At 41.3% G+C, this 27,878-nt stretch overlaps 1 protein-coding gene across 1 annotated transcript in view; it reads right to left on the reverse strand.

Annotated features, from left to right (window-relative positions):
• Positions 1-328: 328 nt before the first annotated feature.
• LOC124117947 (ubiquitin-conjugating enzyme E2 U-like) overlaps positions 329-27,878 on the reverse strand; it is an 83,461-nt gene continuing 55,911 nt past the window's right edge. Inside the window, exons 6-10 of the mRNA XM_048399821.1 lie at positions 14,854-14,980; positions 14,205-14,384; positions 2,342-2,438; positions 1,903-2,024; positions 329-1,506 (exon numbers count right to left, since the gene is read on the reverse strand). Of these exons, the coding sequence (XP_048255778.1) occupies positions 1,373-1,506; positions 1,903-2,024; positions 2,342-2,438; positions 14,205-14,384; positions 14,854-14,980 (660 nt within the window). The 3' untranslated portion in view covers positions 329-1,372. The remainder of the gene's footprint in view (positions 1,507-1,902; positions 2,025-2,341; positions 2,439-14,204; positions 14,385-14,853; positions 14,981-27,878) is intronic.

Below are 27,878 nucleotides of genomic sequence, written 5' to 3' on the forward strand. Positions count from 1 at the left end.
GAGCAGGCCAACCTGAATCCAAATTTTCTTAATATGTGTGTGCTAAAAGGTTTAACTATTCAAGCATGTGGTCTTCAGATTGTTCTTGGATGTTATTGGTGTTGCATGGTCAAGTTCATACACAAGTTATAACAATTTAAGTATGGTCAAGGGGAGGTAATCCAATGGCAAAATCATGATGATGATGAATAGACAATACTGTCAATACCATATGACCTTGTTATCATGGAATAGTTTAGCATTGTGGTCCCTACAAGTAATGCTGCTACTGTTATCAGCAGTGGGCAGCTGTATTCCTTCATGCATCATACAAACAACACATTGTCAGTTTTGACGATTCACGTTTCTATTACTGATGAGAGCTGTTACAAATTTAGTGAATCACACCTAGTGAAGTACAAATATGTCATAGATTAAGACTTTCAAAGTGATACAACTGTCATAGCTCCAAGTTTGTTACACTGTAAGACTCTCTTGTCATGTACATACAAACATATCTTGACAGATCACATTGTATTAAGAATTAAACTAATTAACTGCTATTTACATGACATATTGGAGAATATGGGGTAAAACAGTGTGTCAAGAAGCTTTTGTGCAATGAGTCTGTGCTAGATTTGGCAATGACATGTTATGATCACCTTCACTACGGTGAATTTGAAAACAACATATTGATGAAGCTTTAAACCAATGTATAGACATATATTAACATCATATTTCATCACATGTCAAAGTTATAGAGACTCAAATTTTAGGCATATGCACATAGACTGATAGTTTTGGCAATATTCAACAAAACTTGTTTTGGATGTGTACAGAACTTGTGAGGACTGTCCCATAATACAGTGACAAATGTTTAAATAAAAGGGCACTCTACTGCAATCTTCATTATGAACGACAGTTTTCACAGTCTTCTGCATTGGATGTCTGAGCATGAGAGATGGGCTGGCTACTTGTACTCAGGCCTTGTGGTTGTATCACAAACTCACTCAAATCATTTGAGCAGACATTATTTCACACTTCACAGAAACAACAAAGAGAAAAGTACCTGCAGTCCGACATCTAAGGCACACTTGTATACATATAGATTTGTGATGGAGATGTACATATTTATCACATCCTAGCTGTGTTGTACCAATGAAACAAGCTAAAAATAATTTTCACAAAACATAGTTATGCATCATTTACACAATATCTACAACAGAGGAATCCATTTCTTGGAAATGTTACTGGGTATGTATGAACTAAATGCTTGGGAGAAGCCCTTCAGATACATACACTTGAATATAACACCCACACTCAAGTCTGTTGAGATTATTTCCAGGTTTCAAGACAAACAATTGACTGTCTCTGGATGTGTATGCAGGATATGTCATGATATGTCGATGGCTTCAGCATCCAGGTTGGCTGTCCAGGCCACCAAGTCATCAACCTCCTTCTCCCATGGCTCATCCTTGGGGTTGAGGGCAGGCAAGGCACTGTCCAACACTATATCAGGTGCAGGAGCTGGAACAAACAATCATCTCTCATGTATCGATGTCCTCCATGACAGTCACTGACACTCTTATCACGAAAGCACAAATTCTTTCGTGTTTGTATTCAACTGTGGGTATGTGTGTGGACACCAGATCTTGATCAGTTTAGAATTGTTTTGGCTATCAACATTCTTCCAGAAACCATAACCATAGAGCTTGATGGATGACTGATGCAATGCAATTGTATAAGCTCTACCTGTCGACCACCAGTTTAAAAACAACAAATGAAACAAAAGAAGTTGCCTCTTCTATTTTAGCTACACAACCACTGCTGTCTCTCCAACTGAATGACTGGTATTGGTTACCTTAATGTACAACTACAGTATTATTAGAGTCATATTCAGGAGTTTGCTGAGGCAGTCCTTACTTGGAGATACTCGTGGAGGAAGGTATATCTTCTTCATTCGTTCGAGTCTGTTGAGTTTAGCTGCTTTCTCTTCCTCTGCTGTAGGTCTCATCCCAAAACGACCATACATCAGAGCAGAGTGTCTGGAACAAACATAAGAATTTACAGCAAAATAACATATGTATGCAGTTGGGTTTTTTAAAACATACAATCCTAGTAAGGAATTATACTTCATTCAAAGTTCCAACGTTTGATAAAGGAAAAAACACAAGGTGTAGTAAGTTTGAATCCCATCATTGCTCACAACCTTTCAGCAATCTGCGTAAGTTTCAAAGGGAAATGACCAGACTAGACTGGATGGTTTCTGAACAGTGATCATATCCATGCCACATGTACATATATATCTTAATGTAGGTTTACATACTTAGGCTAGTAGGTGCCAGATGACAAGGATACTTACTCCTGCATCTGTTTCTTGACCTGCACTTGTATCTCCTCTGGGGGCAGCCCCATGTGTACTTGCTGCAACACTGGCTTGTCCCGGATTGCCTCCAATACTATCAGTACACAAACAACTTTCACATATCAGAACAATGTGAATCATCTAATTTTGGATGCAAGATAAAATTTACAAATGATAATGTATGACACATAAGGCTAAACCTAGCAAAATCCTAGATATTTTTTATATTTGTATACTTTTGTATACTGCATTTCTCGTGGGGAGGAAGCTCTGCGATGGGTGGGTCTGTGTAGATGTAGTAAGGCAGGATACAAATATAAAAGATATCTAGGATTTTACTAGATTTTTAACTTATCCTGCTTTATTCCATAATGCATCTGAATCCTATGGAAACGGTGGAGGGCATAACTTCAGATGTGGTCTTCCATCTAAACGCTCCAATATCCCTCAGCCAATCAGGGAACAATGACTAAAGGGCCAAAGCTTGTGTGCTCCTTGCACGTCTTCTAAAGTGTAAAGTCCTTGTGATAAAGGAGTGTCGCCATGTCCTGGTGGTTGAGGAGGCAGTTGTCTATGTACGCCTCAACCTTGACACCTCTCAAGTGGAGGATCGACGTTATCGGCTTGGTGATGAGTGTAAATAGCCATGGGAAATTCCAAACGAGAGGACCACCCATTGGTAGTGGATACCCATGAAGATGAATTGGAGTAATTTCCTGTCGTCGGGGTTGATTGGTACATGTAGGTACGCATCTTGGAGGTCCAGGCTGATGAGGGCGTCGTGAGCCTGTATCCTGGACCAGAGGAGCCTGAGAGTGCTCATTCTTAGGTGGATGGGCCAAGTAGTGCTTGTTGAAGGTGGTGAGATGGGGATCATGTTAAATTGGTCCGAACCCTTCTTGGGGACAAGGAATATTTGCGAATAGAAGTCTGGTGTTATGGCTGGGGAGTAAACAATCTCTATGACCACTTTGGCCAGCAGTGTCCCGACATTCGAAGGGGGATATGTGTCCACTATGGCCGACAATGTGAGAGGTGGGTCGTCTATCAGTGTGAGTCTGTACCCGTGGCAGAGGATGTTGGCGACATAAGGGTCCCCCAGGATTTCCCAGTTCCGCCAATGTCTGCCACCTACAGGGATGTCCACAACGTGTCCAGTCGTGACCATGTGTCTTGACTTGCTGCCCCTGCAGTTGTCGCTCCCTCCCCTGGAGCAGTCTCACCGCTTGTGGGAGAGGCTTACCCGGGTAGGACACAAAGGCTGAGTCATGGCCACGCGGCTGTAGAGAGCAGTGCCTGGGCTGGTAAGTGCCGGACTTTGATGGCTTGAAGGAGGGTCTTGGTGACCTGACCATTAACAAGACTGAGGACGACGATGGTTGCTGGAGGAGGTCTCTCTTACATTCGAGGTCCCAATCCGAAAGGCAAGGTAACCAAAACGATGTGTGGTATACTCTCCACTTGTCGCTGAGGTAGGAGAGGACAGTGGTGAGGTGGTCCAGACGGTTAGGATTATCCTCTGAGAGGTCCTGCAGGATGTCTCTGGAGGAGGACGCTTTGAGGGAGCATCTAAGCTCTGTTTCAATGTACGCCAGCTTGTTATTAGGCACCCAGATGGTGCCTATGGCGGTTAGAGCCTGTCATGCGATGTAAATCTTCATCCAGTGTATGGGCGTAGTCCACCAGTGAGACAGAGTGGATGGGGTAGTCTTCTCTCTTATACTTCCTTGAAGGAAGGGGTTAGCGACAACTTCGCGAAGTCCTCATACATGATTAAGGGATCTGGAGGGATGGCTTTGGGGTCAGACCAAACCAAGTCCTATTTGCCCACACCCTGGCCAGGGGAAGGAGCCATAGCCTATAGCCGGTACGCAAGCCAGTCTGCCTCCTGGTTAAGAACAAGGTTAGCATGGACCTCTGTTTTGGACCTTCATAAGATGGGTGTAGGGCGTCTGTTGCTGTGGCATCTGTTGGTATGCAGGAGGTCTAAAGCCCGGAGGCGCTTGTAGGCTTGACTGAACAGGCATTTGTACTGGTATGTCAGCTGTAGTGACGTGTGATGGTCCAAAGACGTCGCACCGGTCTTCATCGTGGGGGCCGTAGACGCAAAGATTGTCATAGTGGAGGTCATCATGGGTGCCCAAATGGAGACTACAACAGAGGTGGTAGACGACATGATGTCTGGGTGACGGGTGACGTGCAACATTGCCGGGGGTTTGACATTGTCTTCCGTTTACGGGCCTTACTGGGATACTCTGAGGTACTTGTCGAAAGCTGAAGCACAATAGAATCACAAGAGAATTCACCAAGAATCAACACAACAAAGTGAAACAAAAATCTTTACTGAGAGATCAACACAGGTCTTTCCACTGTGGGTGACAGCAGTAATGCACTGATCCGTGATGTCATCACTTCCGTGGTCGCGTTGGAGCTGTGTGATAGGGTTATCCTCTAAGCTAGTTGAAACAACTTCTTCTATAGACTTCACACAGCTCTTCTTTCTGTCAAGACAAGCAGTAATATGCATTAAGGAGTAATGCAGGTTAAGTTAAAAAATATAATGTTCTCAGGCACCACCACAAAGTCTGCTTCCATTTTAAAAAAAAACCCAACAAATCCATAAATATTCCGCATCTCTAACACACAACCCCGGCAGTGAAATGTTATAAAACTTAAAAACAATGCGATCCCATATAACGTACAGTTACTTCCCATTACATGAGCACTGCTTTACAGCACATCTTGTGTTATGGTCATGGCGGCAATAGGAGTATGTGTGCTTATCTTGCCATTTGCAAATTTGGTGAATGAAAGCATTAAATTTACGATAAAACATCATTAGACATGATAATTTACAAAATCAATGTATTATAAGCAGAGATAAGATTACATGTGTATTTGTCTTGTAAAATAAGCCTAAAATAGCGATCAGCTGTTCAAACATTTTCTCCCCGATCTATGGATGATTTAGTTTAAAAAATACTTAATGTCATGGCCAATATCATAACTGAAAAGAAATTTCAAAACAGTGATAGGAAGCCCTAAGACTTTGTATCTCAGTTCATACACAATTTCAACGAATTTAATGTGAACAAAATGGAATGAAATCTTGGATATAAGTAATATTAGTAAAATCTAAATATTTTTTACATTTGTATACTTATCCTGCATTACTCTTTAATGCATTCACTGCTTACCTTACGACAACAAGTGCAATGGCGATGGTCTTGGGTGAAGAAATAAAGATGTTGTTTATTCTAAATCCCACTTTTATACAGACAATCACCGCTGTCATGTGACCTTGATGACAAGTCACCTTCTCCACATCACTGCCTTTCGTCTGAGCTTAAAAAACATACTTTTGAGGGTTCTGAAGCTAAAGTGGGGAGGCAAGTCTGCGGCGGGTGGGTCCTTAAACGTAGTAATGCAAGATAAGTATACAAATGTAAAAAATATTTAGATTTTACTAAATTTTTAACTTATCCTGCATTACTCCTTATTGCATCTGTACTGGACGGTTTGGAGGTGGGTAAAGCTTCAGAAAAACAGACACCTCAATAATTCGCACTCTGAAACATGACACATAAACCGTGAGGCCAAAAATGCCTTTACATTCAAATATGATACAGATTGAACATAGGAATTAAAGAGTAGTTCCCAATACATATTTAGTAAGAAAGAAAGAAAGAAATGATTAGCTAGGCAGCTAATTCTTTACTTTCTATATCATAGAGCAGAGGCCTGACAAAAAAAGATTGTCAATTTCCTTCCACTGGCCGAATCTCAACGACTTGTGCAAGGAAGTAGACTGGCTCTGTATAGGGCGAGTTCATTATTTGCGTCGGGGCTTGGTTACCTGCTGGGTTACAACCAGAGGGCCAAAAGTTCACACGCCTTCTACGTCCTCGAGAGTCACATCGCGAAGATAATGACTAGCCAAAACTGTGTCAGACCTAAAAAACCATCCTTCCATGATTGTTCTAATAGAACAGTTGCTGTGTAACACCATGGTAGAGGCTAGCGCCCTGATCTCGTGAGGATTATTCACTCTTGGTGGATCAAGTTTGGCGATCGCGTAAGCCTGAAGGAGGTCTGTGTGTAACCATGCAGATATGGTGTTGCGACTAACTTTGGTCATGGACGTTGAAGACACAGGTATAAATAACCACTTCCTCAAACCACGTCTAGTCTTCAAGCGGTGGATGAAAACTCGAAGTTCACTCCATCTTCAGCTCCCACAATAGTTGATATCGGTGGGATGGTGAAGGAACGATTGGGTTGGCCTGGTAGTTGATTTTTTGCTATAAAATCACAGCACAACCTGAGATGTACCGCTCTGTGCATCCCATGCTCAAAATGGACCTGGTTGATGTCGATTGAATCTAATCTGGAGGCGAGGAACACCGGTGAGGTCGACGGGCATCGCTCAGGGTATCAGAGAATCAGCGGCGTTGGCATCAGCGGCATTGGTGCCGGTGTCAACATCTACTACCATTCCTGTCGTCAGGAAACGAGAGTTGATGCAAAAAGTAAAACCCGGATAGGTGACAGAAATAGAATGAGGCGGGTAGCCAAAAACTAAAACTGACCTAAGAGCGAATGTGGAACGCAAGTGAGCCGTCTTGTCTGGGGTGATAAACACCAGAGAGGTCGACGGGCCCCGCTCAGGGTATCGGAGAATCAGTGGCGTCGGTGATAGATGACCTGTTGGACTACAACCAGGGACCAAAACTGTGAACGCCGGCGACATCTTTCAAGGCTACGATTGCCAAGAACAGGCTTCCATGAGCGACTGGATGGAACAGTTATACTGTGAAGAGCCATGGTAAATGCGATTGCCCTGATCTCGTGTGGGTTGATAGCCTTGGAGGGGAGGGTCCAATCCGGCGGCTTCATAAGCTTAGAGGATGACCACCCGTAGCCACAGGGAAAAGTATTCTGGCTGACCAATGACTGCGACAAAGGAGAGACCAGCAGAAAAAAGGTGTTTCCTAGACTTGCTGCAGGCTTTAGATCGTCGTAGAACAACCTTCAGTGCCCTTACTGGGCATAATAACACTCCTCCTCATCCTCGGCACCCACAATGGACGAGGGGGGAGGGGATAATGAATGATCTATCAGGCTGTCCTGGGAGTTGATTCTTTACGATGAAGTCCCAGCACGGTCCATGATGAACGGCGCACTGGGTACTGCGTTCGAACCGGACATGGGAGACGTCGAGGGCGTGCAGCTCATTGACTCGAGCGGCAGTAGCCAAAACCAGTAGAAACACCGTCTTCTTCCTTAGGTCGTAGAAGGAAGACAAGTGGAGTGGTTCGAAGGGCTTTTAAGACCACATTCAGATCCAACACAGGCGGTCTGAACTTGGCCTTCTGGTCTTCAAGACGGAATGAGCGCAGCCAGGCCTGTAGTTCGGAAATTTCGTCATTCTTCGATCAGCCAGGATGGCAAGAACGGAGTTGATGGCGACCAGGTATGTGGAGGTGGTAGAGCCCGTCAACCGACAATGCGCAAATACAGAAGGAACTGAGCCAGGAACTGCGGTGACGCTGTCATTGGATCCTGGTGTTTGTCTGAACAAAATGCCTGGAACGAGCATCATTCACCATCATACAGTCCCCGTGTAGATGGACGGTGGGCTGAAGCAATAGCCTTGGTCGCTCTAGCCGAATAGCCTTCGGCTCATGGGGCTTTCTGCAGATGTGCCAGGCGTGCAGGCAAAACCACGAGGGTTTTAGGGTGTGGCAACCGACTGTGTGGATGGAGCATAAGGTTAGACCACACCGGAAGTTCCAGGGGTTGTCTCTGGCGATGTTTCGGAGGTCGATAAACCAACTTCTGGCCGGCCACCAAGGCGCGAGAAAAATCAGTGTCAGGTGCCGAGCGGCCTGGATCTCTGAAGAACCCGGGTAGGGAGAACCGGAGGCGGAAAAGCGTACAGGCGTAATCCTTCTCAGGAACAGCTGAAGGCATCGACTGCCACAGCGGCCGTATCCGGCACCGGTGACATGTAAGGCGACAGCTGGCAGTTCAGAGATGTGGCGAACAGATCGATGTTTGGGGTGTCGACCGTTTGACATAGTCTGGCCAGAGGTGCCGGAGAGCCTGAGGCATAGGCAGCGCCGGAGGCCTCGGCGAGCTTGAGGCGCCGGGAGTGCCGGGAGCGCCGGAGAGCTTGAGGCGCCTGGAGCGCTGGTGGAGTTGGTAGCGCCAGGAGAGTGGAGAGTACCCTTGGTCCTCAAACACCACATTATGGTGATGTTGTCAGTGGACATGATCAACAGGGTTTTGACCGAGAATTCTCTGCCAGCAAGTGATGTCCTGGATAAGCCTTTTATCTCAAGGCTGTTGCTGTGCCAATGGTGGTGATCTCCGGATCACAGTCGGTCACAACGTGGGCTTGTGTGGGCCACTAGCCACTGACAAGGTGGAAGTGGCAATGGAAGAGCGGGAAGTCATGGTATATGAGGTCGTCTATAAGACTGCAAAGTTGATAAGTCAGCAACAGGGGTCTTCGATCGTGTACCGTCAGGATGATACGTGGAGAGGTGTGCTCGCCTGCGAACCAAGCCCCATGTAGACGAAATAAACCAGCGTCACAATCGACCACCGGGGCATCGAAGTAACCTGGTAGTAGGAAGTCGAGGCAAAATGTCCAGGAGAGAATGAGGAAATCTGTAAAACTGTGGTTCGGGTAGATCTCACCGCACGAAGTAATGCGATCGTTTCCATCCCCTGAGCATCGTATAAGCGCTCCTGTTCTTATATCGAGGTGACGATGAAGGACGACAACACGATACTAGGCAAGCAGTCAACAGGGAACAATGGGACGAAGTATCAAATCAACGCTGTGTCTGGTAGCCAAGGCTGGAGATATGAAGGTGTCGTAGTCTAAAAGATCAAAGCGGACGAAGGAAAGCAATCTTTTCCATCCTTTGAACGCTGTATAGGCGCTATCGTTCTTATAGCGAGGGGCCTCGTGACAGCCGTGTTGGCAGTGGAGGTCTATTATTTCCATCATTTGTGCATGGATGGACTGCGACAGGCTTCTGGTTGAGTGGTTGCACCAAGCATATATGTAAGCATGCAAGCCAATCTGTAGAAATACATTGCACAGCTCGCCATGGTCAGTTGACCTAATTCCGGTCGGAGTTGTTGACAGTCCGAGTACTTGACATGTGACATGTAAATCACTTGGCGCAGTAGCCGAGAAAGCCGCATTGGAGTCGGAAATGAGGTGCAATCTCCACACGCAGACAATCCTCAATGAACTGTGTGGTAGACAAACAAGTGGTGTACCCGAGTTTTGCGAGAAACTCGGGAGCACCGGGGGCGTCATGGAAAACCCTGGGAGCGCCGGGCAGGGTAGAGCAGCGTTGGTGTCGGCGATGTCGACGAAGAAGACAGTGGATGTCGTCGTTGAGTCTGATACAGACGCCGTCCTACAGAAGCTCTGTTTCAATTGAAACCCACAGGTCATCTCCCCGAAAGCATGGCGCTTTAAACGACAGGGTTAAGGAGAACGTCTCAGTGGGCAAGTTGAATCAGACCAAAGGTCTTTTGGTTGAAAAGATTCCTCCCAGGAAGTAGAACGATAGCCACGATCCCGAAGACCAGCAGCAGGGAGAGCAGCGACAGGAGAAGTGACAATTGAAAGACAATTTTTTCACCTTGCTTCTCCGTGTGACGAGCTATGAGATGTCAGTAATAGAAGCAGATGTCAGTGGCGCCGGAGAGGGGATTGCCGATGTCGCCCCTTATGCCGAAGCAGAAGATCGGTTGAGATACTCGGCCTGTTGATATGAGTTTGTTGAAGCTTGTTGATCTGGGGGCAGGGGGGCTTGAGAGCTTGAGGCGCCAAGCGCCGGAGATGTTGCTTCTCGGGAGCGCCGGAGGTGTTGGTAGCACTGCAAAGCTCGGCTGAGCACGGCTACTGTCAACGTAGATGGCGGACGAAACGGAAGACCCGTCCCGTTACGGGCGTCCCCGGAAGGGGTCTTTCTTTTGTTGTCGATAAAGGTGACGGCAAGAGTGTAGAAAGACCGCAGTCTCCGAGTTGTAAGCCATATCAGGGGGGCGATAAGCACGTTGAGTGAGGTGTGTCCTGGATACCCGTATCGAGCTGAAGGATCACAGCGACGAAGGACTGCAACATCAGCACTGCCTTGAGAAAATACAGGGCATCATACAATTACGGCCCCGACCAGATTTGTTCCCGTAGCAACAATTGCAGCGAGGCAGAAAATCTGGAATTTAAGCAAAACATAACTATGTGGAAAAAACCACAAAGTGCGTGAAGCATAATGTAACTCAAAACTTTGTATTTAATTGAAGTTTATGAGAGCAAACAATTACGCTCAAAGGTAGTGAAAAGGCATAGCTTTAAGCAAACACATAACCATGAAGCAAAATGGCGGGAACAACATTGCGCCCGTAAATAACTGTTACTTGAGCCACAAACGTGCGATAAAACATTACAAATTACGAATGGGTAAGACCCTAAGGTAACAGCCCATAACAGGTAACAATGTAGCAGCATACGATGAATGTAGAAACACGTAAAATATAGAAACAATAAGCTTTAATTTCAATAAGGGATACACAGTACGTCCGTCTGTGGAGGTGACAAAGCGGTTATGTGTTTTGGTGTGATGTCATGACTTCCGGGTCACGTGTCGACTGTGAGAGGGCGCTGCTGCTTCCTGGACTGGTTGGGACAACTTTTTTCAGCAGCTGGATCTCACACAGTTCGTCTCTCTGTCAAAAGACAGCAGTAAATGCAAAACGGAGTAATGCAGGATAAGTTAAAAAATTTAGAATGATGATGATGTGTTTCACCTAGGCGGCGATTGGCTTCTGCTCCGGTGCGTAGCGCTACCTCTGACATAGAGCTGGGATAATAAGTCTGGTGATAGGGAGTCATGAGTCAATGTCCAGCTAACACTGCCCAGCAATGAATGGGCAGTACCATGACGCGCAGTAGGCATATTGTAGACGTTAGGTGCCGGAGTAGGCGCTAACCCTTGTGCCATAGATGTAGCTGACCCAGGCATCTGGTACGTAAGCATAGGCATGGGCGCAGGATACAGGTGTGCCATAGACTGCTGCCACATGGACTGCATGAAGTTTTGCATCCAATTAGTGTTCTGGATGCGTGAGCGTACATGTGCTGTGCTAGATAAGTTGTTGGAACAGCACTAGGCTGATCATGCATTGCCTGCGTAACATTGTACGCTGTAAGCCCTGGGGCTGATGTCATTGTTGAGATGCTTGGGCAGTAGGCAGGCGCTGCGCTCAGCGCAGGTCCCTGAGATACAATGCTCATCGGTGCTGACTAGATCATGGCTCGAGACGCTGTCACAGGCATCGCAGTTGTCTCTGGCAGCTGAAATTAAAAGCAGTTACAATATTCACAATTGTTGTATTGTATATCTGCGGAGGGTCCACTTCTGCAGTCACAGTGATGGGAGCCATATTACCCACCAATGATAACGGCTGCGTGGTAATGACAAAAACATGCCCGTCACTATCTAGCGATTGTGTCATCTTCCTCGCCACACGACAGGATTGCTGCAAAATATGTTTGTGAGTAACGTACCTATATATTGTTAAACATGCTGGAGAGAGATTTACACAAAAATTACATTTAGAGTTTGGCGAGCAAATCTGCGTGCAGGCCACAGAACGTGGATGATGATCTTTGGAAGATTGTTTTCCACGTCAACAAGAGTTTGCCACTACCGTGGTTATATCCCCCGCCCCTGTTGCAGAATTTATAACATAATTAAATCTAAACAAACCCTAACCTTTTTTAACCGAGGTGGAACTTGTCATGGAAATTGTAAAAAAAAGATGAGTTTGGAACCTAAGTCCATCTTGTTGCCATGGAAACGTAAAAAAATAAAACTTTCTAAAATTTCTCAATAGCAAAAGGCACCAGTTCAGAATGTACCTGACAGACCTGCAAAGTTTGATGAAAAAATATTGAACGGTTTATGAGTTATGCTCCGGAACAAACCCTACCCTCACAGAACCTAAGTCCATCTTGTTGCCATGGAAACGTAAAAGATAAATATTTCTTAAATTTCTCAATAGCAAAAGGCAGAAGTTCAGCATGTACCTGACAGACCTGCAAAGTTTGATGAAAAAATATTGAACGGTTTATGAGTTATGCTCCGGAAACAAACCCTACCCTCACAGAACCTAAGTCCATCTTGTTGCCATTGAAACGTAAAAAAATTTTTTTTCTAAAATTTCTCAATAGCAAAAGGCACCAGTTCAGAATGTACCTGACAAACCTGCAAAGTTTGATGAACAAATATTGAACGGTTTATGAGTTATGCTCCAGAACAAACCCTACCCTCACAGAACCTAAGTCCATCTTGTTGCCATGGAAACGTAAAAAATAAAACTTTCTAAACTTTCTCAATAGCAAAAGGCACCAGTTCAGCATGTACCTGACAGACCTGCAAAGTTTGATGAAAAAATATTGAACGGTTTATGAGTTATGCTCCGAAAACGAACCCTACCCTCACAGAACTTAAGTCCATCTTGTTGCCATGGAAACGTAAAAAATAAAAAATTCTAAACTTTCTCAATAGCAAAAGGCACCAGTTCAGCATGTACCTGACAGACCTGAAAAGTTTGATGAAAAAAATATTGAACGGTTTATGAGTTATGCTCTGGAAACGAAACGTGACGGACGTACGGACGGAGCCCGTTTCTATATCCCCCGCCAACTTTGTTGGGCGGGGGATAATTAGTACAACGAGCAAGCATAAGTTACGCAAACAAAGAATTGTTGATGAAACATGATTGGAAGATTGCCATAGAATTAAACAATATTCTATCGGCAAATTTTTTACGAGTTGAAAGTGTATATATTGATATACGCAACTCAATGTAATGCCAAAGCTACTAGTATTTAAAAACGTATGAATATGTTATACAGACGTAGCTGTGAATTGTAAACAATCTGACTACCTTGGCAGGCAAACAATTGTAACACAAATTCAAAATGGTGGACAACAACAAGCATATGGCGGGAAAAAAGACAGAGTCTTTTTGCGCCTAAATAATCCAAATAAAACTACACAACATGGTGAGAGTAATATGAAAGGAATACATCACCCGTCGCAGATCAATTTTAGAATTGTAGACAAAAACTGAAGGTCTAAATTATTCCAATTTGAAGAGCTCCGCTGGTACACGTCCTTGCTGTAGTGCGACAGGCAGTGATGTGGAGAAGGTGACTTGTCATCAAGACATGGGGCGATTGTCCGTATAAAAGTGGGATTTGGAATCAACAACATCTTTATTTCTTTGTCCAAGACCATCACTGTTGCGCTGTTATCTTCTTGTCGTGAGGTAAGCAGTGAATGCATTAAGGAGTAATGCAGGATAAGTAAAAATTTAATGGATAAGTCAGATAGTGAAATAACAGGACTAACTTGTGTACTGAATTCCAGTATTTTACTCATCAAGGAATACATTTATATTTAAAGAAGGTCCTTTCCTAGGTTGATTGTACACAACTGTATTTGGTTATATACTAATTTGAACAATGAACCCCCCTCCCCTGACCAAAAAAGCAGCCCATCCGCACTATGTTTTCAAAAGCCATTGCATGAGAACCGATTCTTTAATTTTTTTAAGCCTAATAGGGTTAATATATGGAAAGTTAATGAATGAAACTTTAAACGTGGGACTCTCTGTCCTGTAACTTTAAACCATGTTCTGTGGATTGTTGTTTATGCTTATCACTGAAGGAGAACATCCCAAACTAGTACTGGTGAAATGTCTGCAATATCGGTACAAAACAGGCAGTGGCCTACATTTATGCGTATGAGCAGCTACATACACGGATTTTTGCTCTGATCTCTAGCCTTGGAAGTAGCCAAACCACACCATGTCGTGTGGTAGTCATCGAAAGAGAGTTTGGAGATGCGGGCTGGCACTGTGCTGACTCGGGTGGACCGCAGTCCCTCCTCTGTTTTGGCATCAATGTCCACTTTGCTTGGAGACTGAGGCAGGACTCCAGCTGCACAACAAACATATGAATGTCTGGAGTGAGTAGAACAACACATCTCAGTAAGGCAACCATGTAGGGAAATTGGACAATGTGAAAGTAAACATGGCTGGGAACATCACTGCCACTGACAGCGCTCAACATTTTACAAGCACCTCAATCATCCGCTGCCACTGACAATTACCACAAACATTTACAACAGTCTCCACAGCCACACATGACAATAGAAATCTGAATTTCTTTTAGAAATCAAGCTTTATTCAATAACCTATTGCAATGATTAAATCTTAACCCCATTGTAATGCTACATATAAAAATATCAGCTCTCTTACCCTTTAGGTTTCTGAGAAGAAAAAGTTATTAATACAAAAAAAAAATAACTAAAATTTTCATTTCCATGCCCAACTCCAAGTGACTTAATGGTTCTTCTACTCAAATAGTTCCACCTGTCTGGGCCTAGTGGTTGTAATGTAACTGTTACCTTCCATCCGCTGACTGGCTGCAACACAGTCCTGCACCATCTGCCGGTAGGAGCGGGGTGAGTGTTGCAGCATTTCCACAGCCTCAATATTCACTGCTCCAGTCAGACTTGGATTGGACAGGAGTGACTAAGGAGAGAATTTAAACATCATTGCATTGTAAATAATCACATGTTGCCTTCCATGTATTGAACATCCTGTCAAATGTAATGGATTTCTGACAAATTGTCCATTGACATATAAGGGTTGTATAACTTTTTATATATGAGGGTTGTAGATCTATTGACTTGTTTCGGCTTTATATCTATTGACATATAGGGGCTGTATATCTATTGGCATATAGGAGGCTGTATATCTATTGGCATATAGGACGCTGTATATCTATTGACATATAACGTCGACATCATTTAAATCTCCTAGATTACCTGTGAATGTAACTTCTTTCCGCTTGTATACATTATCTTGTAAGTGTAAAGCGTATAACTTGCCATCGATACCGGGTTTACCGAATCCTTCCATGTCTCCGAGATCGGAAAGCGCAATTGTATTACATTGTCTAAGGTTATGCGTTCCAGGGCCTAATGAATCAACCATTATTTATAATATGGAGTGTTACACTCAAGTATCCTATATGTACAGGGTGATGTTTAAAATCTAATACAGAAATTTTGAGATCTGAAATAATACCATGCTTTAATTTTTTATATTGTAATGATGAGAAAGATTCCGTTCTACTGCTATTGTATTTTTCATTTTTTGACTGGAATAGCTCTCAGCAGAGTTAAAGGACTTTCTAGTTGAATATTATCTGTTGTACTGATCTGATCAAGATGGATGCACAACTCTTTATAGGGAACTAAATCGGGTAATTTATCTCCATGCCCTGTTTTGTTGGGTATTATTTCTATTGCTATTCTTTCTTCTCCTATTACAAATCCAAGTGTTTCTGCTAAGCGCCGGACAAGAACTACTTGCTTTTCTCCAGCGCTTAAAATCAGCATCCCATTCGACTCATTTTGTGTGAGACTAACTCCCAAAGGCTTAAAAATTTCATCATTGAGGGAGCATACGCTGTAATACCCATCAGGTATAGTCTGCTCGTCTCCACGTATCCATATCTTATTATTATTTCTCGCAGCATTTATATTGGTCCACTGCGGGTAATACGTTATATAGGGTGACTTCAAGTTGTCCATCCGAGTTATCGATAGTATGAAGCAGTTGAATAGACTGATCATTTGTTATTCCCGGGAGTATGACATATTAAATATACAATGATACTATATCATAACTTAAATATGAAATCAACTTACATTACTAATCAGTCGATTTTAGTAAGTGCCTCTGGCGCTAAAATTTTGTTTTAAATTCCCTGATATCTTTGAAAAATATAGGGTCACGGCAACTAGCGATAAAATGGTGCATGATTGGTTTCAGAATCCAATGCAATTTTGGCAGAACCAGTTAAACTTTGCCATATGGTGTGCCACAACAGGATGTGGTGTATCTCTTTATGCCCCAGGATTTGAACTAAATAAGTCTGTTTTATCATTTCACGTGTACTATCAGATTAGACGTATTCTTAAAGAAATTAGTGCCCCATTACCGCAGGATCGAGCATGGAATTCCTCAAATAACCCGTACAATAGGTTCGCGTATTAACGTATTTGTATTTAATATTTCTACCAGTAAAGATTGGCGTCTGCGTGGAGTAACCCATGGTCTAGGTATTCCATACGCTGGTGCACACTCTGTTAAAGAAGTCAGCGATGATTTACTGAAAAGAGGTCGGCTTCTTCAGAGCTTTGCTCTCTCGAGTAACGAGTGGAGAGATGATCGTATGAACTTTAAGGGTGGTGTTGCTTTCACCGTCCAAAAGGTTGAGCAACCACCTGGAAATGCTTGGAATGAATTTCTTAATGATAAAACAGAAAATAATTTTACTAACCCAGGAGTTGTAAGAGTTAATGAATCAATAAGAACTTATGTATTGGCAATTCTTGGTGCACAATCGCAAACACGAACAGGAATAATTGGTTCTGGGATGGCGCTCGATGCACAAAAACAGTTTGTCGCAAACGTGGAGGATGCTATTAATTCACCAGTTAACATACCATCTTCTATAAAGCGTTAGATGTATTACAGTACGCTCAATCCAAAGTAGACCACGTTTATGCACCTGGACTATACATGTCTCCGAGTAATATGGAACTTAAGGTCGGTCAAGTGATCGGTTATAATAATAAAATTGTTATTGCTTCTGATCAGCAAAAACCAGGTATAAATTCAGATATTAACACCGAATTAATAACGCAAACAAACACAGGCGAAACGGGAATAGTCAAGCCACAGACACCACATGTTTCACAACCATCTACTGACGCACAACCACAAGTGGCACCACATATTGCAGCTAAAAATCAACAACATATCGACGAAAAAACAGCGCTTATAGTGGGTGGAGTCGCGGCTGGTTTACTCATGATTTGGATAAATAGTTCTTAACGGATACGTACAACAGCCCAGCAATTGCTATGATCAGTGTCCACAAGTTTTGACTAAGCCAAGTGGTGGTCTTAGCTAATAAATTCAAAAGCCAGGAAACAATACTCCCTATTATACCAGGAAGTGCAGACGCAGCTTTCCCAGCGAGCTTTCCCAGTGCTTCTCCTAATGCTTGTAAATGCTTTTTTATCCACTCTTTTACACCATTTTTATCACTAGGCGGTGTGCCACCTCCTGTACCGCCTGTACCAACGGTTAACGCGAGAGTCAAAGTCGATATAATAAATCCCGATGCGGTTAAAATACTGGCAATGGTTATTCCCTGTTCTCTGAACAATGTTTTAATTTTATCGGCCAGTGTAGTATCATTGTTGAGGACTTGATCGATAGTTTCTCGAATTCGACTGATTTGTGAATGAAGTGCCTTTCTATTACTGGAAGCAGCTTCGAGGCGGGCCGATCTTTCGTCTTCTAAGTTACACAATCTTTCAGCAACGCGGCGTCTACTGAATTCATCACCCGCCTGTTCCAAGTTTTGTTTTCTCATAAGCTATATGCTTGTCGAGTTCGGATAGCTTGGCTATATTATTTATGAGTTTTGCATTGTTTGCATTGCCTTGTCAAGGCCTCGTAATTCCAAAATACTGAACTCCGAGGATGGTACACTGGCCATGGAATTATCGTAGCAGGTATCCTAGATTTCTCCGAGTCCGTTCGAGGCCAGCTTCGAGCTTTCTTCCAAATTATCTATGTTACCGAGTTCAGCACGCACAGTCCGAAGAACCTTAGTAGTCTTCACAGAAAGTTTTTCTCTTGAGTAGTCTACAAAACCTAATTCATCACGTACAATGTTGATGCCATGTTTACTGGCTATCATAGACAAAGCTAGGGGCTTACGAGTACGAGAATTCATAAGATCAATATCCGGAGAACCACTCAGTCGCAATATTCCTTTACTATCTATCGTAAACTTTGAAAAGCCATGATCAATTGGGCTAACATATTTTTTATCATCTTTTAAGGCATTGTAATAATCATTAACGGTTGGTTTCAAAAGTTCATCATTAAGATACATGCCACCAAAGCTTGTTTCATCAGTACCCTCTTCGATTGTACTAGTATCAGTTATGTTATCAAGATTAATATCATCCATTTTTATATTAAACATAAGGTTACATAATTTCAATATAACAATGTCTTCGCAATACAGGCACAAGTTAAACCCACAACAAAAATTAGGGATCCATTAGGGGTCAAAGCAATTCGTCAGTCTGTAACTATAACTAATAACCCGAGTACCATCGATCAGAATCAAATGCTTCTGGTTCGCTTTCCTAATCTCGGCGCACACGATGTTAGTTCCGGGAACTGCTCGACTATCATTTACAATTAGTTTGAATTCTGCCAACGCTAGCAGAGAGCTCGTTCAGAACATAGGTCGTGCGGTTGTTAAAAAAATCGCGATTAAAATTAGCGGTAATGAAGTTTTGAGTATTGACGACAGCGATGTATATTTCTGTTACATGGATCTCTGGAGAACGGCTAAAGAACGGGAAAACTTACAGAACCAAGGTATTTGTAATCAGAACACATTGAGACTGCATGTAGGTGCTGATAGTGGTGATAATACCGTCGTAGAAGATAAGGCCGTTGCTGATGCATTAGGTAACCAATTCTATATTCCGCTAGACTTTGAATTACTAGATAGTCACATGCCCTTTTATCAAGCATCCCTAGGCAATAGGTTGGAATACGAACTCCCTTTTAATGACTCCAGCAGAGTAATCAAAGCTACTGAAGATCCTAGTAGCTATTCTATTGAAAATATCTCACTGGATATGATAACAGATTCTGAATTAGCCAGAAAAATTCGTAACCAGTATACCAGAAGTTTAGCCATTTTGTACGACCGCGTGCTTCGACATCGAAAGATCACCAGGACCAAAAGAGATACGATGTGGAATATCAATCTAAACGTTCCTGTTAGATCGTTGAAGGGTATTCTAATGTTGTTCGAGGACCCCTCTGAAGCATTTGCAAGAGATACCGAGGCGTTCTACAATCCCAAGATTACAAAAGTAGAATTGACTATCGAGGGCGTGCCTAATCAACTATATAGTCAAGGTATGCGAGCATATCAACAGTGGGATGAGATTAAAAAACTCCCTTCTATAAAATGAAGCCCAGAAGTTAACGCGGTCATGAAAGATCTGTCTCTCAGGGGTGCATCGATGGTTAAATTCCTTACCATGAAGTATGCGCTGTGGCTTGACATTGGAACAACGGACGATGACCAACTACACGGTAGTTGCTGGCGAGGGTGTTACTATACAGATAACAAAGCACCAGGAAGCGGCTGATAAATTAAACATATATTTGTACGTGATTATGGACGCGCAACTTAATATACAGAATGGACGATTCATGCAAGCAATCTATTAATAATCTTTTACCTAAAGAACAGCACTGCGCTATCATCTGCGGGCAAACGGGTTGCGGAAAAACAGCTTTTATTCTAGATATTTTACAAAGTCATTATTGGGATGTTTTCGATCATATTATTATTATTCTGTGTCCGACTATAAACGTTAATAAAACATACCTATCGAGAGATTGGGTAATGAATGATCCCGGGGTGTACAAAGTTGATCCGGGTGATTGTTTACAAGACTGTTTACGAGTATGAGACGAAAAATACAAAGGAGAATCAACCCTTTTCATAATAGACGACAGCAGTGCGAGTAAAGAACTCACCAAAAAGAAAGATATGCTTTCATATTTAGCATTCTCCGGTCGGAATACTCAGCATAGCGTTTGGGTACTTACTCAAAGGTGCAACTCTGTCCTGAAAGATCTTAGAGAGCAGACCAAATGGGTAGCCCTGTTTCATTGCAAAGACCAAGATTCATTTGAGGAATGTCTACGCAAAAATGATGTTATTTATACCAAGCCCGAACGAGATAAAGTCAGAAAACTGTTAGCTCGTATTAAAAACCGATCAACCAGCTGCTTATGCAATTGCTTAGCAAATATATAGCAAAAATAGCAACTGCTTAGCAAAATTATAGCAAAAATATAGCAAAAAATATAGCAAATATAGCAACTGCTAAGCAAACATATAGCAAAAATAGCAACTGCTAAGCAAAATTATAGCAAAAATATAGCAAATATAGCAACTGCTAAGCAAAATTATAGCAAAAATAGCAACTGCTAAGCAAAAAATATAGCAAAAATAGCAAAAATAGCAAAAAGATAGCAAAAAGATAGCAAATATAGCAAAAAGATAGCAAAAATATGATAAATTGAACATTAGCGGTTATTATGTAATAATGTGGTTTGAAATCCTCATTCATTCGCAACAGTTTATTATTACGGGCTGTATTGGATATGCCATATTTTATTATGTTAGACTTAAATATCTCCTTAGGTATTACATTATGGAATGCGATGAACTCATCGAACAAATGCTCAAAGAACCAGATCAACATGCAGAAGAACATACAGATATATCTTTAAATAAACATAGAGAAAGACTTGCCGCTTTGGTAGCCGGTGGAAAATGTTCCCAATATTTGGGGGAAAATTAAACCATCGAAAAAATTGATAATATGACCGATGAAGAAATTTAAATAACTGTACTCGCTACAAGTCTAGACTGGGAGGTACCATGACTAAAACAATAGGGTCGGCTATGTTACAACTATACACAGTCGTAGCTAGTACGTTTCTTCCTATCCGGCAGAACATTGCATGTATTAATGCGAATCTCTCGAGAAAGACCCATTCATCGAACACGTTATAAGCGCAGTAAGCTGTGAGTTTTATCATAGATTCGGAATGTTCTTAGCTCCTGTGACCACCGCTTTAATAACGGCTAGGTGTTGTCAATTTAAACATAAGTGCCAAGTTACTAATAATGGAGACTCAAGTGACACCACAGATTGTGGAGACACAACAACAAGTGAATGAGGAAATACCAACGATTGCGAAATCACAAGCCAGAGTGACAAAGAACCCCAGAGAAATCGCCGCTGGTAAAAAGGGTGCGTTAGCGAGGAAGGCTAGAAAACTAATGCATAATTCAAATATTGAACATAGTCGTCCGATTAAAACTTGGGCTCCCTATGCACTAGGAGTTGTTGCTTTTGCGGTGGTATGGTTGTTTTATAAGACTGGAGAAGAGAAAACGTCACCCCCGATTACACAACAAGAAGTTCAATTAGAGGTAAGCCCTCATATAATGTTATAATGACTACTCCAGTTACAGACGGTAAAATGTTGGTAAACGCAACGTATCATTCAGCGGTGGTCAGCAGCTTGGCCATTGGCTATGCTGTATGGCTAAAATGATTACTTAAGCCACACCTCCCAAGCTAGATTTTAATGGCTATGATATCTGTATGAGCATTCTAGATATTGGATTGGCTATGGCAACAAAAGATATGCTCATCAAACAAGGACTTATTCCGGAAGACATAATGAAGTAATTAAACATTTGAATAGTTTATATTATTGAACATGGCAACAATTGCGATGATGGTCAGTGGAGCTATTGTTAATGCTCTAGCTTTTTCGGGCAGTAATTATTTGTTTTCTACTCTGAGGGAATCAAACGCTAAAGAAGTTGAAGAGGAGCGTAAACGACATAGTAAAGCATTAGAACAACTCGAAGCAGCCCAGTCACAATGGACCAGAAATAGCATATTAAGATAAGATTTTATTAATATAAGAACTATGTAAGCAATGACATTCAATTCAAACTTTTAAGGATGTTGAATCTGCCATGCGCGAATACTTCCTTGTTTATGAAAAGAAACTTGACCCAATACCGAGACCAACAATAAGTCAGTTTTATACACCATCAGAGGAACAAAAAAACAGAGAGATAGCATTTATAATGTTCGGGTTATCAGTCATTGTAATTTTCAGTTATACAATAACTACGCATAAACCATGACCTGTAAACATACTACTCAGGGTGAGTCTTATCAACCACTATGACCTGTAAACACACTATGTCAGCTATGTCACCCTGACTGCTAATTTATAAATAGCGATGACTGTTGTCTATTTTTAGCTACACATAAGCTATGATCTATTACGTATCAACTAATCTATAAATAGCAATGACAACTATGACTCATCAGTGGAGATGTGATTTGCATTTAGACAAATGATATGATATATGTATAACCATGAATCTTTGCAGATTTACACTCATGGGAAAGCCGATTCAATGCAACCGACGTTGTGTTGGTATTTACTGTGGTATCCACTCTTATTACATCAGACAGGGAAACATAAATTACGTTTGTTCTGTATGTGGGATAGGGGTTAAAGGTCGTTATTGTTTATGTAAGAAACACGGTGCATAAAGGGTCAGGAACCAGATTATTTACGCTAGGAAGAGAGATTACATCAATGAGAGGAATAGGTTCGGGAGAATAAGTATTTAGATATACAGTGATCCCTCGCTACAACGCTACCTTCGGGGTCCAAAAAACTGATGAGCGTTATAGATGATCAGCGGTTTAACAAAGGTGGAGTCGTAGGTGGTAGATGACCAACAAAACAGTACATGCTCTGCCTACCTAACACGATCTACGTTGCACATTTCAGAGTTTCAAAAAAGATTAGAATAGAAATTATTTATGATTCATAGTGTAAAAACAGATTTATCGAGTATAATATGCGCTTTAAAAAACAACAACACATCGTATCCCTTCAGGTGAATAAGCACATAGATCTATAACAAACTTGGTCAATAAAAGTATGTAATTTGATATAAAACATCACTAGACAAGATGATTTACCAATTAAAATGTATTTCCTGCCCTCCAAGGCATTGCCTTATATGCAGAGATTAAGATTACCGTGTGTATTTTCTCATAAACTAAGCTCGAAATAGCAATCAGCTGTGAACATGTTTCCTCCCAATCTACCGGTGATTCAGTTAAAACGTACCCAGTGGTACCACTTTAAAGATATTTGATGCAATGGTCGGAAGAAATTGTATCCGAAATTATAATAATAATATATTCCAATATCGTGTTATTTTAGTTGCAGCTTCCACCACATATACTTAAAATTATTGGAACCACAAGCATAGCACTTTGGTACAGATTGTATGCAGGATATTTTTTGACGTGTGTAACAATTTTGACCAGTCACCGTAGGGACTTCCCGTGCAACATGTATTTCGATTGCGAAATCGTTATGTTGACATTTAATTGTCAAACTGCCTCAAATATGACTTTTAACAGGTCATGGTACGGCATTTATTATATGTGTATCCATTCTCTTGCAACTAAAGTTTGTTTCAAGGCGTCAATAGTGGTAATCTGACCGTGGTTGCTGTTAATAACGCTGATAATATTGAAAACAGTATTGAATGAAATTTTGAATATAATTAAAAAAAATATATTGCAAACATTAGTCCAGATAAACAATGGTATTTCCAGTGTTACGTGATCGCGGTGATCAGCTGATAATGTTTTCTGAGATGGGTGAAAACATCGTGTCATTGGAAAACATGACTTTATTGAAAATGTTTGTAAATTTTGGGAGCCATGCTTTACCGCGCGCTATAACCGAGTTAGCGCTATATTGAAGGGCACAATAACGAGGGAACACTGTATGAAAAACAACCATTTAGAGATTTGACTCCTTTTGCATATACCATTAAATCACAATGGTTTTTGTCAGAGAGTTGAAGGCTTTGGCAAAACAACGTGGTCTACATGGATATTCTCGATTGAGAAAAGATGAATTGATCGATTTACTCGGTTTGGAATACAACAAACCCCAGACTTTTAGAGAACTCAAAGGTCAAGCAAAAAAAAATGGGCTGAGAGGTTATTCTCGAATGAGAAAAGCTGAATTGATCGCTTTACTAGATAATAATCAACCTCGATGATAAAAATAAACCCACTGTTGATGAGTTAAAATTTGTACCCACAACCGGCGTTGGTAAATATCTAAAAGGTTCGAAGATGGATATTAATTCCAACATGGATGTTAATGATGTTAAGCCCATCATATCGAGCAAAATGAACGAGGAATTAGATGATTTACATAGTATAAAATACCAGCTGACAATATGTCATTGAGTAAAAGTAACGCAGACGATAGCACTGAATATACCCGAACCATATTTCCGAAGCAATCAAGAAGTTATAACCGAATCCGATGCTATAAGCACATCATTAGATACATCAATTCAGAGGATACAAGAATCTTTAGAACGCTGGACTAATAGAGGTTCGGGTTGGGGTGTGGATAAAATCGATAGTTTATATTTAGATATAGCAAATTATATGCCTTTCAAAGAAGGATCTTATATAGATATATCCCCGTATTATAAGAAGAAAAAGCCATAATTAATGTAAACAATAAAGGCGATGACTGTTTCAGAATGATGATAAGATCTGCATTGTTCCCCGAAGACAAAAATCCGGATAGGTCTTCTAGCTATCCCCAAAACGATGGACTCAACTTTGATGGTATAGACGAACCTACACCAATCTCACAAATTGATAAGGCGGAAAAGCAAAATAATTTAGCTATAAATGTTTTCAGACATTCTTCTAAAGGAATTGTTGTACACAGGATAAGCTCCGCTCTGGAACATATTCCCAGAATCAATTCATTTCTTATAAAAAAAGATGGTAAATATCATTATACGTGGATAAAGAGTTTAAACAGGCTATTATACAATCAAACAAAACATGCTAGAAAGAAATATTATGGATGATTGGTCTAGATTCAACGAAACTAAATTACCACCCCTTGAATCATTCTATAGTAACTCAACAGAATCTAAAATAACCAATGCCGATTATGAACACGCTCTGACGGTGTGGGATAAATTAGGTTGTAAGAATTTAGGCGATTATCACGATCTGTTCTTAAAAACCGATGTACTGTTACTCGCCGATATATTCGAGATATTTAGAAAGACATGTTTAAAACAATACGGCTTGGATCCGGCGTATGGTACTATTCCAGTCCCGGACTATCGTGGGATGCATTGTTGAAGAAGACCGGTGTAGAACTAAAACTACTCACCGATTACGATATGCACTTGTTAATTTAGAAAGGATTAAGAGGTGGTATATCCATGGTAGCGAAAAGGTATTCTAAGGCTAATAATAAATTAGTGGAAGGATATGATCCGAGTAAACCCGACACGCATATATTATATCTTGACGCCAACAATTTGTACGGATGGGCTATGAGTCAACCTTTACCCACGAGTGGTTTTGAGTGGGTCGAAGTGAATGATATCCCCCCAGATTTCCAATAAAGGGTACATACTAGAAGTTGACATGGAATATACAACTTCCTTACATAAAGATCATAACAGTTATCCGCTAGCTCCCAAGAGATTAATGGTGAATAAAGATTGGATGTCGGAATATCAACACTCCTTGATGGGTAATACTAGGTTAGCTAACGTAGAAAAACACATACCAAATTTGATGGTTAAGACAAAATATATAGTTCACTACAGAAATCTCCAGTTATATCTATCATTAGGTATGAAACTAAAGAAAATACACAGAGTTCTAAAGTTTGATCAAAGCCCTTGGATGGAGCCCTATATAAGGCTGAACACAGATTTAAGAAAGATAGCTACCAGCGATTTTGAAAAGAATCTATATAAGCTCATCAATAACTCAGTATTTGGTAAAACTATGGAGAATCTAAGGAAGCGTGTTGATGTTAAATTAGTCGGATCAAATGAGGAAGAAAGACTCAGGAAACTTATAGCCAGTCCGGCTTTTAACAGAAGCAAGATATTCAATAACGACTTAGCCACACTACATATGCAGAAGAGTAATATAAAATTCATCAGACCGGTGTACGCTGGTATGAGTATTCTTGACTTGTCAAAACACTTAATGTATGACTTTTATTACAACGAACTTAAGAAGCAGTACGGTGATAGATGAGAGGTGTTATATACCACCACAGATTCTTTGTTGGAAATACAAACCGAGGATGTGTATAAAGATATGGCAGAAAAAATAGATATGTACAACACGAGCGATTACCCAAAAGATAATCCACTGCACAGCGTAGTAAATAAAAAGGTGTTAGGTAAGATGAAGGATGAATGTGCTGGGACCCCTATTGCTGAGTATGTCGGATTAAGACCTAACATGTATTCGATAAAGAAGTCCGATAATGGAGAGATAAGAAAAGCTAAGGGTGTTAAGAAGTATGTGGTAAAAAAACATATTAAACACGAACAGTATAAAGAAGCATTATTCAACGGTAGAACATTCAAACACGAGATGAACTCTTTAAGAAGTTACAATCACAGGATATATGGATTAAGAATGAACAAGACATCATTATCCCCCTTAGATACAAAGAGATGGATTGATAAGGATGGTGTAACTACCTATGCTTATGGTTATGGTGGTAATACTGTATTGTTGGGAACTATGAGCAACTCTTCTCGTACAAATGCCCTGCCCGGTCCATCTTTAAGATAATAAAGAATAGGCTCTCCTTCTTTCATAACCAACCGACTAATGTTATATGTCTTAAGGGACCAAATCGGATCGGTTGCACGACGTAGGTCTCCTTTGAGTTCACCGGGCTGGTATAAATATTTTACGCTTACTCTATCCGGAAGTTTTTGTTCTTTGCCTCTCCTCGGTGCTGAAGATTCGGAAGTCACAGATTTCATTTTAATCGCATTGGATGGTTTCTTCCCGATTAATTTCGTTACTTCATTATTCAGCGCTGATACAACAGCTGATAATCGTGTCACCCATTCGGTTGATCTTAATCGTTCCGATTTCATTTCGATCCCATACTGATAGCCAAACAAATGGTCCGCTAATGTCCGGTTAAATCTTTCAATGATAGCTTGACTACGGTGGGCCTCTTTTTCACCACGCCTGATTTCGACATTGTGCTTTGTTAACAGTTTAGTTACTGATCCCATAAACTTGCGACCAGGATCTACTTGAAATAGCTCTTTGTATCGACTAGCCACATCCACTACGGTTAAAGCGTATTTTTATGTTTTGCATCCTACCTTATCATGGGGAAGAAACAAGAGGTCAGCCTGATGAACTTCATTCGTTGTAAAAATATCAAACTTCTTCCTCGGTATATAACGCGGTGCCGGTAAGTATATTTGCCACATCGCTTGTTTCTTCAACCAATCCTTGGCCACATCTTTAGGTACCTTAACAGCGGTGGCTATTTTTGTATTGCTCCTATACCTTTCCAATATCCTCGTGGGCTATAGTAAATTTTATTCATTATTAATTAATATTGATGTTTCTTTTAATACGACTCATGACGATCGTTGAATCACATCAGCGTTTTGACATAAAAAATTCCATCTGTAGTAGCGGTATAGGTATATCAATCTGGCTCCAGTGGAAGTGAGCCAGCACCATCATTACCTATACTACTCAAGTCGCTTCCCTTTGAAAAAATTTAGTAAAAATCTAAATATGTTTTACATTTGTATACTTATCCTGCATTACTCCTTAAT

The sequence above is a fragment of the Haliotis rufescens genome, unplaced genomic scaffold (assembly GCF_023055435.1).
Source record: "Haliotis rufescens isolate VD_foot unplaced genomic scaffold, xgHalRufe1.0.p SCAF_2, whole genome shotgun sequence".
Lineage (NCBI taxonomy): Eukaryota > Metazoa > Mollusca > Gastropoda > Lepetellida > Haliotidae > Haliotis > Haliotis rufescens.